The 14,363-nt window shown below is 48.1% G+C and overlaps 1 protein-coding gene across 2 annotated transcripts in view; it reads left to right on the top strand.

The window, feature by feature from the left end:
- Positions 1-369: 369 nt before the first annotated feature.
- Positions 370-14,363, top strand: part of GATA4 (GATA binding protein 4) — a 28,037-nt gene continuing 14,043 nt past the window's right edge. For both annotated transcript variants that reach the window (XM_059843103.1, XM_059843102.1), the window contains exon 1: positions 370-1,040. In XM_059843103.1, coding sequence (XP_059699086.1) covers positions 515-1,040 — 526 coding nt within the window. In that variant the 5' untranslated portion in view covers positions 370-514. The remainder of the gene's footprint in view (positions 1,041-14,363) is intronic.

Genomic DNA, 14,363 nt, shown 5'->3' with positions numbered 1-14,363 from the left:
CCTTCTCTAACCTCCTTATCTCCCCGCCCGGGGGGGTCCCGGCCCGGCCGCCGCCGCATCCCGCATCCCGGCAGCATCTCCCCCTGCTCCCCCGGGGGTGTTGGAAGGGGCGGGCGGGGGGGGGAGGGAGGAGGAGACTGACCGAGGGTTTTAAACAGCCCAGCCTCATGGTGGAGGGCGGGGGGGTGGGGGGGCGGGAGGTGATGGATGGAGCCCGGTGGGAGCAGCTAAATCCAGGCGGGAGCTAAATTTCCCCTCCGGAGGGACCCGGACTTCTTGCTCGGGGTCTGCAAGAGGCGGCGGGACCTGCTGAAGGTGGGGAAGGTGGGCGGTGGGGAAGGGGGGGGGGTCGGAGGAAAATCGCATCGCTGGTGGTGTTTTGGTTTTGGCTGGAAGGCTGCGCCCACGCGAGACCGCTCCGGGGAAAAGTGGAGCCGAGGGTTTTCCAGGCGCTCCCCATCGCTCGGGATCGCGGCTGGGGAGCCGGCCGGGCTTTGGGGAGGCCCCGCACGAGATGTACCAGAGCTTAGCCATGGCAGCCAACCCCGGCCCTCCGGCGTACGAGGGGGCAGGTGGCTTCATGCACAGCGCTGCCGCAGCGTCCCCGGTCTATGTGCCCACCACGAGGGTCACCTCCATGCTCCCCAGCCTGCCCTACCTGCAGAGCAGCGGCTCTTCCCAGCAAGGCAGCCCCGTCTCCAGCCACTCCATCTGGACTCAGCCCGGAGCCGAAAGCGCCGCTTACAACCCTGGATCTTCTCACCCTCCCGTGTCACCTCGGTTCTCCTTCTCCACCAGCACCCCCATCCCGGCCACATCTTCCCGGGAAGCGGCGGCGGCTTACAGCAGCTCCTTGAACCTTTCTGCTAACGGGAGGGAGCAGTACAGCAGGGGCTTCGGCAGCTCCTATTCCAGCCCCTACCCGGCCTACATGAGCCCCGAAATGGCCACGACCTGGACTTCCTCGCCCTTTGACAGCCCCATGCTGCACAACCTGCAGAGCCGAGGGACGCCCGCGGCCGCCCGTCACGCCAACATCGGTGAGCACGGGGCTGGGAGACGGGAGGGGAGGTTTCACCCCGTTATCCCCCAGATTTTGGGGCACGCACCCCTCTGTGCATAGGTTTTGGTTTTTGGAGGGAGGAATTCGGAGTATTGGGGTTGGCGCTGGCTGGAAAACATCGGGGTCCTTATTCTTAATTATTCTGCAAAATCACCGTTCCAAAACATCCTCAAAGGCCACAGTTTCCAAAAAGTAAATGAAATTTAGGGCAGGCCCGGAGCAGCAAGGAGTGATGAGCCGAGCTCTGGAGCGAGGGCCTGCTGGCTTCTAGAATAGCTCAGAGAGGGTTTAGGGGCTCTGATGGGGATAATTTTGGGGTGCAGGACCACGATGTTCCATGGACACGCAGGCGGCCCCTTCCTGAGCTGGCTTTAGGTGTTAAACTGGGAGCATTGAGAAAGCAAAGTTGGGTCCATGAATTCCAAATCTTCCCTTCGGGCTGTTTTACGTTCTGGTCTTTTAAAAAATTCTTTTAGAAAGGTCAGTTGGGCTACAAAAAGGGAGAGCAAAGAGAAATTTAGAGCTGCGGTGGGAGAGATGATGGAGAAGGATTAAAAGAAATGCATCCATATTTATAATGGTGCTTTTTGGGGAATTAGGCACATCTGAACAACACAACCCTGGTATTTCAGAGTCTCCTTACCCCAAAAATCCTCACCCTGATCTCTTGTGCCGAGTCAAGACTCAGAGCCTTTACTTTCATTAAATTCCTCTGGTTCCTACAACGAAGAATTGGTCCAAATGGCTTAAAACACTACTTTTATATTTAGTGAGATGGAAGAGGGATAAAAGGAGAGAGAAATGCAGGCACATCTTTGCATGGTTTCATAAACACTTTTTTCCTTCCCGCCTCCTCTCCATTAAGGTATTTCTGTCGGCTTTGGGGTCGGGGTTAACAAAGAAAATACTTCAAATTTGTCTGCAGATCTATTTTACAATTGTGTTCTCTGATCCGAATTTTGGAGGGTGGTTTTTCCATTGTGTCCAACGGGATTTGCGTTGTCTTTAGCATTATTTTAAGACGTTAAAAGAAGGAAAGTTGGGCGTTGATGAAGGCTTGGCCTTGCCAATATCTTGTGCTTTTCTCTAAGTGCTAGAAAATTTCTCCGGACGAGGAACAGATTAAGGATAAAATTTTAGCCAATCAGGCAATGTTTTTTTGGAAGCCATGAGAAGGCAGATCGCAGAGGAAAAAATCAGGATGAATTTAAAAATCAAATATTAATTGAATATCAGGAAGCACATATGAATATTTGTACTTTACTATGGTGCCATCTCTTCCTCGGGAAAAAAAAATTCACCTTTTTACAGTGATTTCAGAAGGGCTCTTAATAATAAAAATACTCTAAACCCAGAATAATGCAAATGAAGAATTGCAGTTGCAGAAACACCCATCAGCTTTTAAAGTGCTCGGGGATTTGGGGTTTTTGAGCGTGGTGGTTTGTGCTGCATTTTGATGGCAAAAAAAAAAAAAAAAAAAAAAAGGGTTTTAAATAGCACTGGAAAGAAGGGATGAGTTGAGCTAGTGCAGAAAATGGTTTTTAATGAAGGAGGAAGGAGCCGGGACTCCACGGCCAGGTCCTGACTCGGGTGCCGGATTCTCGTCAGCGCGGCCGAATCCGCGGGATTCATTAGCGCGGGGCTAATCACGCCTTTCCCTTGGATATGGAAAAGCGTTCGAATTTTAAAACAAAAATGCTTGTGTTTTGGTTAAGAGAAAAAAAAAAAAAAATTAACTGTCTGAGAGCAGATGAGTTTTAAATGGAGTTTTGGAAAGCAGCTCCTCCGGGAAGTAGCATTAGGTCCAGACCTGTCCCGTTCCCACTTCTCCGTGAGTCGGGACGCGATCGCTGCCGGGTCCCTCCTTGAAGCCGAGCGATGCTTTGGGCATCGAGGGGGTTGAGCAAAGCATGTAGAGGCTGGCTGGGGGGTTCTGAGCTGGGAAAGGGTTTTATTTTAATGATTTTAAGGGTAAAAAAACCTGAAAAACTGAAGGCTCTGAAAGATGTAGTGGGGGGGACACCGTTGTGGATTATTCCCACCACAGACCGACTTTAATTCCACAACCGAGCCTGGTCAGCACCTGAGAAATCCTTGGAACGGTGGAGTTGACTCCTTCTTTGCCTTTTCTTAGGGCTAAAAGTAATTTTATTCTCTGCACAGCGAGGAATCTCAAGGTGGAAATGCAATCCTTTTGAATGTGTGAAATATAAATATTTTCAGCGCTCTCATTTTCTTTTCCAGAGAAATACCCACCACCTTCGAGTAGCACTAAATGCAGAGCGCTCCTGGGGTCATTAAATTTTTAATTACTATGATTATTGGAAAATAAAGATCAAGTATAGGCAGCTATAGCTGAATATACAGAAATGAATTCACAGTCCATACAATTGGGCATGACATTTTCCTTCCTGTTTAATATGAATATATCCCTATAACAACAAAGCAACACACAGGGAAAAGAAGATTAGTGAAAATGTATTCGAAGAAAATAACACTAAAAGAAATACAAATCTTCTTGTTTTTCCCTAAATTGAGGAATTTTTGCTTGGGTTAAACCGTGGTATAAAGCATTGGGAAGGATGGGTAAAACGCACGGGCCCGTTTGGAAAACTTTCCCTGGTGTGAGTTCAAAATGCCAAATTTGGGCTTTTCAGGGTAAGTTTGGTGACTGATTTCATTACCCTGAAGAGCAGGATCAGACCCTGTGGTCGAGGCAGTGAACTTGCCCCAGGCATGGCCTGGGATGGAGTTACTGTGAATTCCCGACTTAATGAGCCATGAAAAGGACCAGCTGCAGAATCCCCTCTCAAAAGACTTCCCCGCCAGCACCAAAAATCTCTTGCAATCGCTCCCAAAATTACCCTAGATGGGCAGTTTGGCTCTTGCCCCTTCCCCAGGCAGAGGGGAGCGGAATGGAGGGCGGCACGGGGGTCCGAGCGCATCCATCCCGCAGCTCCTCGCTGCCTCCTGGATCTTTCCGGGCTGGGGAAGAACGCCCCGATCCCAGATTGCCATCCTCTTTTATTTTGCTCACAGCGGGGATTTGACTTTCGCTGTGGCATCGCGGAGGTATTGTTGTGGTTGGGGATAAATCGGGGCTGTGAGCATTCCTGGTGGGTGCTTTTTGAGTTATTTTCTGGGTTTTTATTTTTGGCTAAATCGAAGTCAGGGCTCCTCAGACAGGCGCTGCTGGAACACAGCAGCAGCATCTGGGAAGATCAAAGCCTGGAGCAGACACTGGGTTGGAAAATGTCCTTTCTGCTGCTGCTGGGGGAGAGATTGGGAACCAGATTTTAAGCTTTCCCACAGGGATGCTAAGAGATCTGCCCTGTCGCATCTCGGGGCTGACATTTCCAGTGATTCATTGGCATTTGTTACAACCCTCTGCCCTACAAGCAGCCCCTGACCTTCCCCACGCACCAAGGGACAAGGTGGCTGGTTCCTGTGGGGTGGCAGGCGATGAGGGCGGCCCAGCATCGTCCTGATCCTGGTGGGATGGGACCTTAGGACGCAGGGATGGGGCCATAGGACAGAGAGATGTGAGTGTAGGATGGTAGAAAAGGCTGCGGGACAGTGGGAAGGGGCTGTTAGACACCGGGAAGGGGCTGTAGGACACTGGGAAGGGGCTGTGAGACAGCGGGAAGGGGCTGTAGGACACCGGGAAGGGGCTGTAGGACATCGGGATGGGGCTATTGAAAGTGTCTGCCTTTTCCTCCATCCCCCGTTTCGCAAGCGGCCGCATTTCTCACCCCAGCCCCGCCGGCGGGGAAGGTTCGCCCAGGGCTTTGTTCCCCCCTCCGGGTCTGAATCCACCTTCTGCTCTCCCTCCTAATTTAATTGTCACCCGACAGTCTGGGATTTGGGATGAAACCCACAGAATGGGGGTTTCTAATCTCTGAGCAAGATCAAGCTCGAACACACAAGTGTTTATTCCCCCTCCAAGCCCCCCAAGCAGTAGAATTTAAATTGCAAATAAATCAGTGATAATAATAAAAATAATACCATCACCGGCACTCTGTCACTGCTGTTAATAATTCAATTATTTACTTAAAAATTGCACTGTATTACCAAGCACAACTTACGTTGCAAGGAAGAGCCATGGGGTAGTATATAATATAAATGTTCACAAATTTTTGTAGAGCAGTAAAACTTTAAGCAGTGGATGGTGGTGCTTAATCTAAGACTTTATTAAACTCGGATTAATTATTTTTCACCCATCCATGTGCATTTTTTTATCCCTGTAACAATAACAGCAATTTTTTTTTAAGAGACAACTTTTATTTTCTCTCTACATATTTTTTTGCCAGAAATTTTAAGGGAAAGAGGTGAAATTCTTGGAAACAGATGAGGGTTTATCAGGCAGAGTATTCCAAAGGAAACCAGGAAACCAGGCCCAATCCTGACACCTCTGTGCTCTTCTGATGATGGGAAATGCTTGGCTTGGCCGGCAGAAAGGGGCTCCCCAAAACTGGTTCTGCCAAATACAGAGGGGTATTTTGAAAGGGCAAACCATTTCTCTCTGAAAATGTAAGGATGTATGGAAAAAACCACCAATAAAGCACCAAATATCAAATAAAATTCCAAACTGGGTGAAAAAGTGGCTTTTTAGGTGCCTGAAGGTTGGCAGCCTGTTGTTTCTGAGGAAGGATGCTAAAATAAAGATGCAATTTTAAAGAAAATTCAAATTAAAAAAATTGATTATGTTGTCCCAAAACTACAGAAATTTTGTTTCTCATTGGCACGGGGCTCTGGGCTGAAACTTTTGCTCCTTGAGCCCTGCGGAGCTTTGCAACCATACGGAAAAAAAAGGAATGCAAATATATCAACTTTGAGAGGTTTTATTCCCAAATCTGCCCACCAGCCCAGTGTTTCCTTCCCTCCCTGCAATTTCCTTATTGAAAACGAGGTGCAGAAATGGGATTTTCGGGGATCTCCCCCTGCTCGGTAACGCTCCTGGGGATTCACGGGGCTGAGGAAGACGAAATCTTGGGTTCTTCAAGGCTTTTGCAACTGAACTATAAAAAAACTTAACAAAGAGTCTGCTTCCCCTTTGGGGCTCAAAATCAGGTGGGAATTTACCTCAAGAGCTCAGTCCACAGGCTTAGGAAAAAAAGTTTCGTAGATGCTGGGAGGGACAGGCAGAAATGCAGATTTTTGCTGCGCCAGCTGCACGTTTCAGGGACATGGGATCCTGAAAAATGCGATTACGCTGCCAAAACCCTTCGGTTGTAATGGCCAGGTTGGGTTGTTACAGGTCTGAGTTGCTTTGGAGTGAGGAATGTGTGTAATTATGCCTGCAGGATTGCAAAAAGGGAGATGGGAATATCTGGAAATGCCAAATATTCACCTTGTCGGCGGGTCGGAATCCGCGCTGCCGTCTGGCAGGAAGGTGTAAATTTGCCTTTGGTGTGCGAGTGTGAAACGCTGCTTAAATAACCAGGGAAATAGGTGAGAATTTGCTCTGACCTCCCAAATTAACCCAAATTATAGGAGCAAATTTCATTATAAGGTCGGATTGAGGTTTTCTTTTTAATTTTAAGAAAAACTGGTCTTTCTCCTTCATGGGACAGAACTCTTGCAGCTGTCTACGATCACATCCCACATTATGGCAAAATATGAAAACTTCTCCTGCCTTCCACATCATCGGTCACGGTGACCGGGCCCGAGCTGTAAATACATCTGTAATGACAAATTAAACCCAATTATCTGCCAGGCCTGAGCATTGAGGTCTTCCCACACATGGGTGCTTGCACTTGCGTGACAGCACTCAAAAATAATCCCAGCACCGTTGGCACGAGTGGCATTAGAGGCTCTTTTGAAAACACCCGTGTTCTCAAACCTACTCCAAAATGTCAGGGTTTTTTCCCCTTTTTTCCCTTTTTTTCCCTTTTTCTTCCTTTTTTCCCTTTTTTCCAGGAGCTCCTTGCTGCAGGGTGCGTTGAGTTCGCAGCATTCCCCGTGCTCTTGCACCTTTCTAAACGCTCGCGGCGCTCGGCGGCGATTTCTTTTTCAATACAATAAGCTCAGGCTGGATTTTCTCATCCCCCAAAAAAAGAACTGGCGGGTGCTGGGTGTGCTCCAAAAGAAGAGCCAGGCAGAGATTTTCCAAGCTGGATGCAGATCTGACCCCATCATCAGCGCTGAAATGTTTCAGCTTTGGGGTTTTGGCGAGACCTGGATTTTAAAGCCAAATTTAGGGCAGCATCAACTGGAAGAGAAAATAATTTTTTTCTTTTCCAAGAAGTGCCCAGTGATTAATTTTTTTCTCAATTATTTGCTGGCACAGAGGGGTTTTTTTGCTTAACGAGGTGGATACCTAGCTGTAGAATGAAGTCTTTGCAGGGGGGAGCAAGTTGGGTATTTCCAATCTCTTTTTGCTTTCTCTATCTTTTTAAGGCCAAACCTGCTCAGGTTTTTAGGATCAGACATCCCCTAAAAAACCAGAAAAATCAGTGACATAGAAAAAAGCAACCTCAAAAATACCCATATTCTTTGCTCAGAACTATCCCTGAATTAAAGCACAGGGCAGTTCACTGGGAGCTGGTGCAGGATCAGGCCCATTCAAATAGATTCCATAGGGAAGAAACTCAGCCCACTGCAAATTACATGGGAATTTACATGTGTTCTCAGAGAGGTGAAACCCCAGAATCCAGTGGGACCTTCCTTTTTTTCCTGAGAAGTGGTGACTTCATTTATATGCTGAAGGAATTCAGGATGTTTTTTTAATTATTTTTAGTCACCCCTAAAGCTTGTGAGACCCTTATCAGAGCCAGCTGGGCTCGAACCACTCACACCAGACTTGGGAGAGACTCAGAAATTAATTTTGTTTGTGAAAGAGGAAAAGAAATAACTCCTGGAAAGCCAAAAATTAATAATTTTTCCAGCAGAGGTGGGGCGAGGGCAGCCGGATGAGGGATCCCTCAGGGCTGATCTCCTGTCTCCACCAGGGACTGGTACTGGATTGCTTCTGAATCTGGGATAACAAAATCACTGCCTGGAAATGCTTCCTCCTAATCCCTGGGAATTAAGTTGGTGTCTGCTTGGGGGAGCATTTCAGGAGAGGTCCCGTGGTGGGACGCTGCTCGCTGCTCCTGCTCTCCTTCCCAGAGCTCAGCCCTTTGCCGCTGGACAATGCTTCCAGCACGGTGGATTTACAGGGAACTGGGATGGGGCTGAGTTCCCATTGCCATCAGATTCTCCTAAAAGGTTTAAACCGAAATTTGGGGGCAGAGCTGAAGCAGGGAGGGAGAACGAGGCCACATCAGTCCCTCCAAGCAAGATTTTGCCAATTCTTCCTGGTTTTTCCATATGGAGCTCCCTGTGTTCATAATATTTAAGCAAATTCCAGGCTGTCCTCTGACCTCGAGGGCCTCCTTTGGCTCTGCAAACACCTCCAGACAGTTCAGGAGACATCTCCCTCTTGCTGGATTCCCAGCTGCCCACCCCTGGCTGTTGCCAGCCCTCGTGCTTTGGTGCACCTCAATTTTCCTTCAAGCTCCAGCTTCCGGAGTCCTGTTATCATATGTCAGGCTCTGCTCTTTCAGAAAGGGAAAGAACAGTTTTCCTGGGCAAGGGAGAGGCTGGAAAACCCTGATTCCTTCATGCTGAAATCCTAGACAAGGCAAAAAAACACCCCAACCTAATATTTATTATTCAAACTCCAATGACTTTCCAAGACAGACTCTTGGATTTGCAAGACAGGGAGCCACTATTATTCAACATCCAGGGCTCACAGTGCTGGAGCTGTAAAAAAAAAAAAAATCAGTGACGCCCTGAGCCTCAGACATCAGGACTCCTCCAAATGACGTGTGGTCCCAGATGTCTGAGATTATTTTGGGAAGGGAGTGCTGGCCCCAGGGGTTGCCTGCCTGGGGGGCTGGCTGCTGGGAAGGACTCTGGGTTGGGACATGCCTGGGTGGTGTGGAGCATGAGAGGGGCAGCTGCTTTGCAGGTGGGATGTCTCTTCCTCACACTCCCCTGGGCTGGGATGATGCTCTGAATGCTGGGTATGACTTTTCCCATGTTTCAGTCCTACATTATTTCCCTGGGACAGATGAGTGATGCTGTAATTTATCCTGCCCCTCTGGACATGAAGATCTGGGCTTGAGGGTCTTTTCATTTCCCAAAATAAGTAGGACCACAAGCAGGAGGGTGAAATCCCCCTTGTACCCCCTTCCCTTTGCCTCAAGCCAGGTAAGGGTCTCACTCTTTTCTGCTCTCCCTGAGCACTTCTCTTCCCAAACTCACATCCCAGTTAGGCTCTGGCACCTCCCTCCACACAAATCAATAACAACGGGTGAGCAGGTTAATTATAATCACAGAATAAACGCCGCGGTCTCAAAGTTCACCCAACTTCAGCAGCATTTCAAAACGAGCGGACGGCGCCAAGAAACTTTCATTGATTCCTCTGGGGCAGGTGTGGGAGTTTGAACCTGTCCCCAGGCTGATCTTGATTCGAGGCTACTCAATTTTCCTCCTTATCTCGACTTTCGCCTATCTTATAATGCCTGTTATTTTAGATAAAAAGTCCAATCAATTGAGTTAGAAAAACTGCAAGTTATATGTGGCCCTGATAAGTTCGGTACCTGCCGTTTTATTGGCCTGGGCTGCGAAGTGACCTTTGCAGATGCTTTATCATCCCCTCCTCCCGCCCCGCTCGGGGGCTGAGTTGACTTAACATCCAGAATAGCTAATAAAAGAGGAAAAGAGAAGGGCCAGGGGTTAGACAAACTCACTGTCCCCTCTAACGTGATGAGCCCTAGTAAACACCTTTTTGTTTGTCCCTGGCTGGAGTCCCGCTGGGAGGCCGGGATCTGGCCTGGCTTGTGCTGGTGCAGCTCCTCTGAGGGGGATTTATCAGTAGAACAGCTCTGAACTGGAGGCAGAGCCTGTGTCTATATCAGTGAAATTAGAGAAAAACTGGGACAGGGGTTTGGAGTTTGGATATGTCAGTATTGGTCGGTGCTGTCGTGCTCAGGGAGGGATTGGATATGTGGAGCAGTCCCACATATTCCATATATTCCTACACATGGTACAGGTGTGTTTTATATTTATAAAGTGAGGTGTTTTAATAGATCATATGTGTTTAACACATATAAAATGAGTTTTTTAAAATATATACAAATATATTTATATATTTGTGAATATATATTTATATATTTGTGCACAAATATATAAATATATATTCACACAACACTCTATATAGCTAAGTTCTATAAGGTCACAGAATAATAATAATTTTAATAGCAAACCCAGAAAGAATTGATTGGAGATGATTCCTAACTTGCTACAATGGCATTCTCAAGGACATCCCAGGCATCCCTGCCTATGGAAGAGGGTCTGGAACTAAATGATGTTTAAGATCCTTTCCAACCCAAACCAAACCATTCTGTGATTCTAGGACATGTTATGTGTGTATATACAAATATATATGTTTATATATACATACACCACATGCCCACAAATATAATGACAATAATACAATTGTATTATTGTATTTCTACAAGAAAGATTTTGCCTGTGTGCTTTAGATAAATGTCTGTCCTTCTGATCTGGGGAAAAAAACCCTCACCCCAAACTTGGAGTTCCTGGAGTTGTAGGACTGTAGAAATGCATGTTTTAAGATCCCTAGCAGGATAACCAACTCAGCAGTGGCTGAGGGTGTGTGGAAGAGGCTTTGGAATGCCCAAGGATGCACATTCCCCCATCTCCTAATGAAAACTCAACAGACCATAATCTTCAGTCACTGGTGAAGAATCATCTTGGGGTTGTCCTGTGCAGAGGCAGGGGTTGGACTCAATGTTTCCTGTGGATCCCTTCTATCTCAGGATATTCTGTGATTCTGTGATAATTATTAGCCCCTGGCATGGTCCAATCACAGATCATCTCAGTCTGAGCCCAGCATATCCTGGTGCAGCTCCTGGGAAGAAGTTTGGGTGTGATTGGGGTCTCAGAACATTTGAACAGGGCCAGACTCTGCTGGCTGGGCTTAGGGTCAGGCTTCACCACCTACCCAGTAGCTGGCCCTGGCTCACCAGTTACCCTGTAGCCATAAGGCCAATTCCCATGGCTCAGCCACAGAGCAGCAGCTTGGCAGGACTCCACAGCACACCTGCTTGTGATCCCCTGTGGGGACACCAAGAATGGCTGCACATGATCCATTACCTGTTCCCAACTCAGAAACAGCTGCCCAGAAGGGACCATGGCACTGCAAATCCCAAGCTTTTCTGATCCTCTTTATTTTTTCCCCACTGTCCCTTCCCTGACGCCATCAAAGAAGAGTCTCAACAGGTACATCCACTTGGAGATGGGCCACATTTCAAGGAGGGCAAGGCTGTGGCTCTTTATCCTTTGTCAAAAGAGAGAAAGACCATTTCCAGGTGCCTCCTGCCAAGCAGACCCCAGGCTGTGGCTGACCCCGTCTTGCCCATTCCCTGGGCTCTCCATGCTAATCTGAGATTTGTTAAAAAATATTTGGACAGTCGATAAGCGGAGGAATCTTCTGTTTATCAGAGGAGCCTCGGATATTTACAAGTGTAAGAACTGCAAGGAGGAGTAAGGAAGGGGAGGTCACCTTGGTGGGTGGGAGTTCACCCAGGCACAACTTGACAGTCAGCAGAAGCTGCTGTTGGACACCAGGTTGTCTCAAAAAGGTGGCCAAGAGGCTCCCACCAAAAGACCCTCAGGGATGCCTGCATTCTTGTCTCCTTCAGAGCAGGCTGTGCACCTTTGGGATGTGGGACATGGTCCTTCAGTGTGTTTGTGGACTGTCTTTCCACTCAGCTCTGGGATAACCATGGGGCTGGATGGTTTGGGCTCTGGTGGTTTTTGTGTGCTGAGGAGCTGTCAGTGCTTTTCCAAGCAACCAGGTTGGCCATGCCCTAGCTCCTGCCCCTTCCCAAAGTACTGTTTAGATCTGATTTAGAGGAATCCAGCTTGTTTCCACCCATCCTTCTTCCATCCATTTCTTATCTCCAGCTGTGGCTTTTGAAAGCTGTCCTCTTGCCCCCCTCCAGTGTCACTTCTTGTCATGGGGAAAGAACAGTGTTACCACGAGATGAAAAGCCTTGCTCAAGGGCATCCTAATGCCGAGCCAAGACTGAACTCCAAGCCAGGCCCAGAATTTGCCCAATCTTCCCATCGTGGCCCTCCTGCACACGATCTCAGCTGGTCCTTTGGCTGCTTCCACCTCCACCGTCCTTCAAAGCACAGAAAACATATCCATGAAGGAAAAGGAGTATTCCTGGCTGCTGGCAATGGTGTGTGCCACAGACCTTGGCTTGCTGCAGGCAGAGCAGGGAGTGCTGCAGGGGAGGGACACAATGTTCCCTTTGCCTTGACGTGAAACATTTGGCCTGGGAAGGGTTGCACGGGAAATGGCTCGCTGTGGTGTTTCATGAAGCCGGGGAAAAAGCAGATTTCTTTGCCTTCTGAAAAGCCAGACTGTAGGGTGAATGTTTTCATCAGCAATAAGTAGGGTCTTTATGTTTTCAGAGGGAAAACTGTTTGGCCCAGGCAGCTAACTGGGTACACAGCCACTTTCTCCACCACAGATGTGTCAGATAAACCCTAAAACTTTCTGGGATGGCACCAAGCCATGTCTGTGAGTCTGCACAATGATGCATTTTGCTTAAAACCATGTTACTGGCTAAGTGTGGGGAATTTACCTGGTTCCCCACTTCCTGCAGATCCTCAATCACATGGGCGATGCCTTCTGTTAACCCATACCAGGGGAGAGCAGAGAGCCACATTCCCACAGCTCCCAGCCCAGAGATGGGCACTGCTCGGACAGGCGCTGTCCTGCTCTCCCTGTGTTTAGATCCCATTAATATCTAAAACCCGGGGTGAATTTTCCCCTAATTCTGTCTGAGAGAAAACAGGAAGAGAAGAGGGAGCAGAGGGGGAAAAGCCAATGAGCAAAACCTGTTTTTACAGCAACACCCTTGGCTCCATTAGCTCCATCCTTACTTTCTGATCCCAGCCTGTGTGCTAAGATGGTGATGACCCTATGGACACAAGAAAGGCTCAATGACAGCTTTCCTTTGGCTACAGAGCTCCCCCATGCATAAATCTGGGGTTTTAAAATTTGCCCAGTCACTCCCTGCCTATTCCCCTTTTGTCTCTCTATTTTTTTTTTTTTTCCTTCTCTGCCCCAATCCTGGACCAACCAGCCCTTTTAGCTGGGATGTGATCTGACCAGAAACCTTTTGGTGGGTTTTTCCCCTTGAAACTTCAGGTTCTGTAATCATGCAATTCATGGAAACACCTCAACCCATCCCAGAGAAAAAGAAGATGTGACAGCAAAGTGCTGGTTTAAAGGACCCCAAAAGGCTTGAAGAATAGGAAGGATTTCCAAACTGCCACTTTTTAATGGGAAAAATTTTGGGATTTGGGACAGAGCGGCTGGGAATGGTAAATCCCGTTTCCCCTGGCATGCTCTTGTGGCTGTCCCTTGAAGCAGAAGGTGAGGGTGTCCTGGGTGGGATTCCAGGGTGTCCATGTCCTTTGCCTCAGCTGCGAGTGCCCCCGAGAGTCCATTTGGGGTTTGTGTATACACAGGATCGTGGCTCTCACCTCTTATCATAACAAATTGTTTTAGGAAACTGCTTCTCTGCTGGGAAAACTGCTCTCAGGCTGTGTTTAGAGCCTCTAAGTGGCCTGGCTGTGTTTGAAGGACAGTTCCTCCTTTGCTGAGTTGCTTCATTGGGTTGAGAAGACACTTCTGCAGGGGGAATTGTTGATATCAAATATCTCTCCAACTGTAAACAAAACTCCAGTGCTATATTAATGGAAGTCTCTTTCCACCCAGAGAGGGTGAAGGCAGGAGGGGGTTGGAGGGAAGTAGAAGACAACCTTGTTCTTTCTCAAGCAGGAGGGTCTGACCCAAACCAGGGTAGGGAGGGCTCTTTGTCCCCTTCCACAGGATGGTTTGGGAAGAGAAATTCAGAAATTGGATGCTGGCGCTGAACTGAAGGATTCAAAACCCTTCCTTTTTCTGTTATCATTCCTTAGGTTCCTGATCCATCAGGTTTATGCATTCAAGATGATCTTCCCTGTGCAAAGAGATTTAATCACAGAATCACAGAATGTTTTGGGTTGGAAGGGACATTAAAGCTCATCCAGTTCCACCCCCTGCCATGGGCAGGGACACCTTCCACTATCCCAGGTTGCTCCAAGCCCCATCCAACCTGGCCTGAACCACTTCCAGGGATGGGTTCCTAAAGAAAGCCCAAAGGTCTGGACTCAGGAATGGATTTAGTGCCAGGCTGGCAGAGTTGGGGGTTGCAGAGATGGTAGG

The sequence above is a fragment of the Haemorhous mexicanus genome, chromosome 3, assembly GCF_027477595.1.
Source record: "Haemorhous mexicanus isolate bHaeMex1 chromosome 3, bHaeMex1.pri, whole genome shotgun sequence".
NCBI lineage: Eukaryota > Metazoa > Chordata > Aves > Passeriformes > Fringillidae > Haemorhous > Haemorhous mexicanus.
This window is presented reverse-complemented; position numbering and strand designations above follow the sequence as displayed.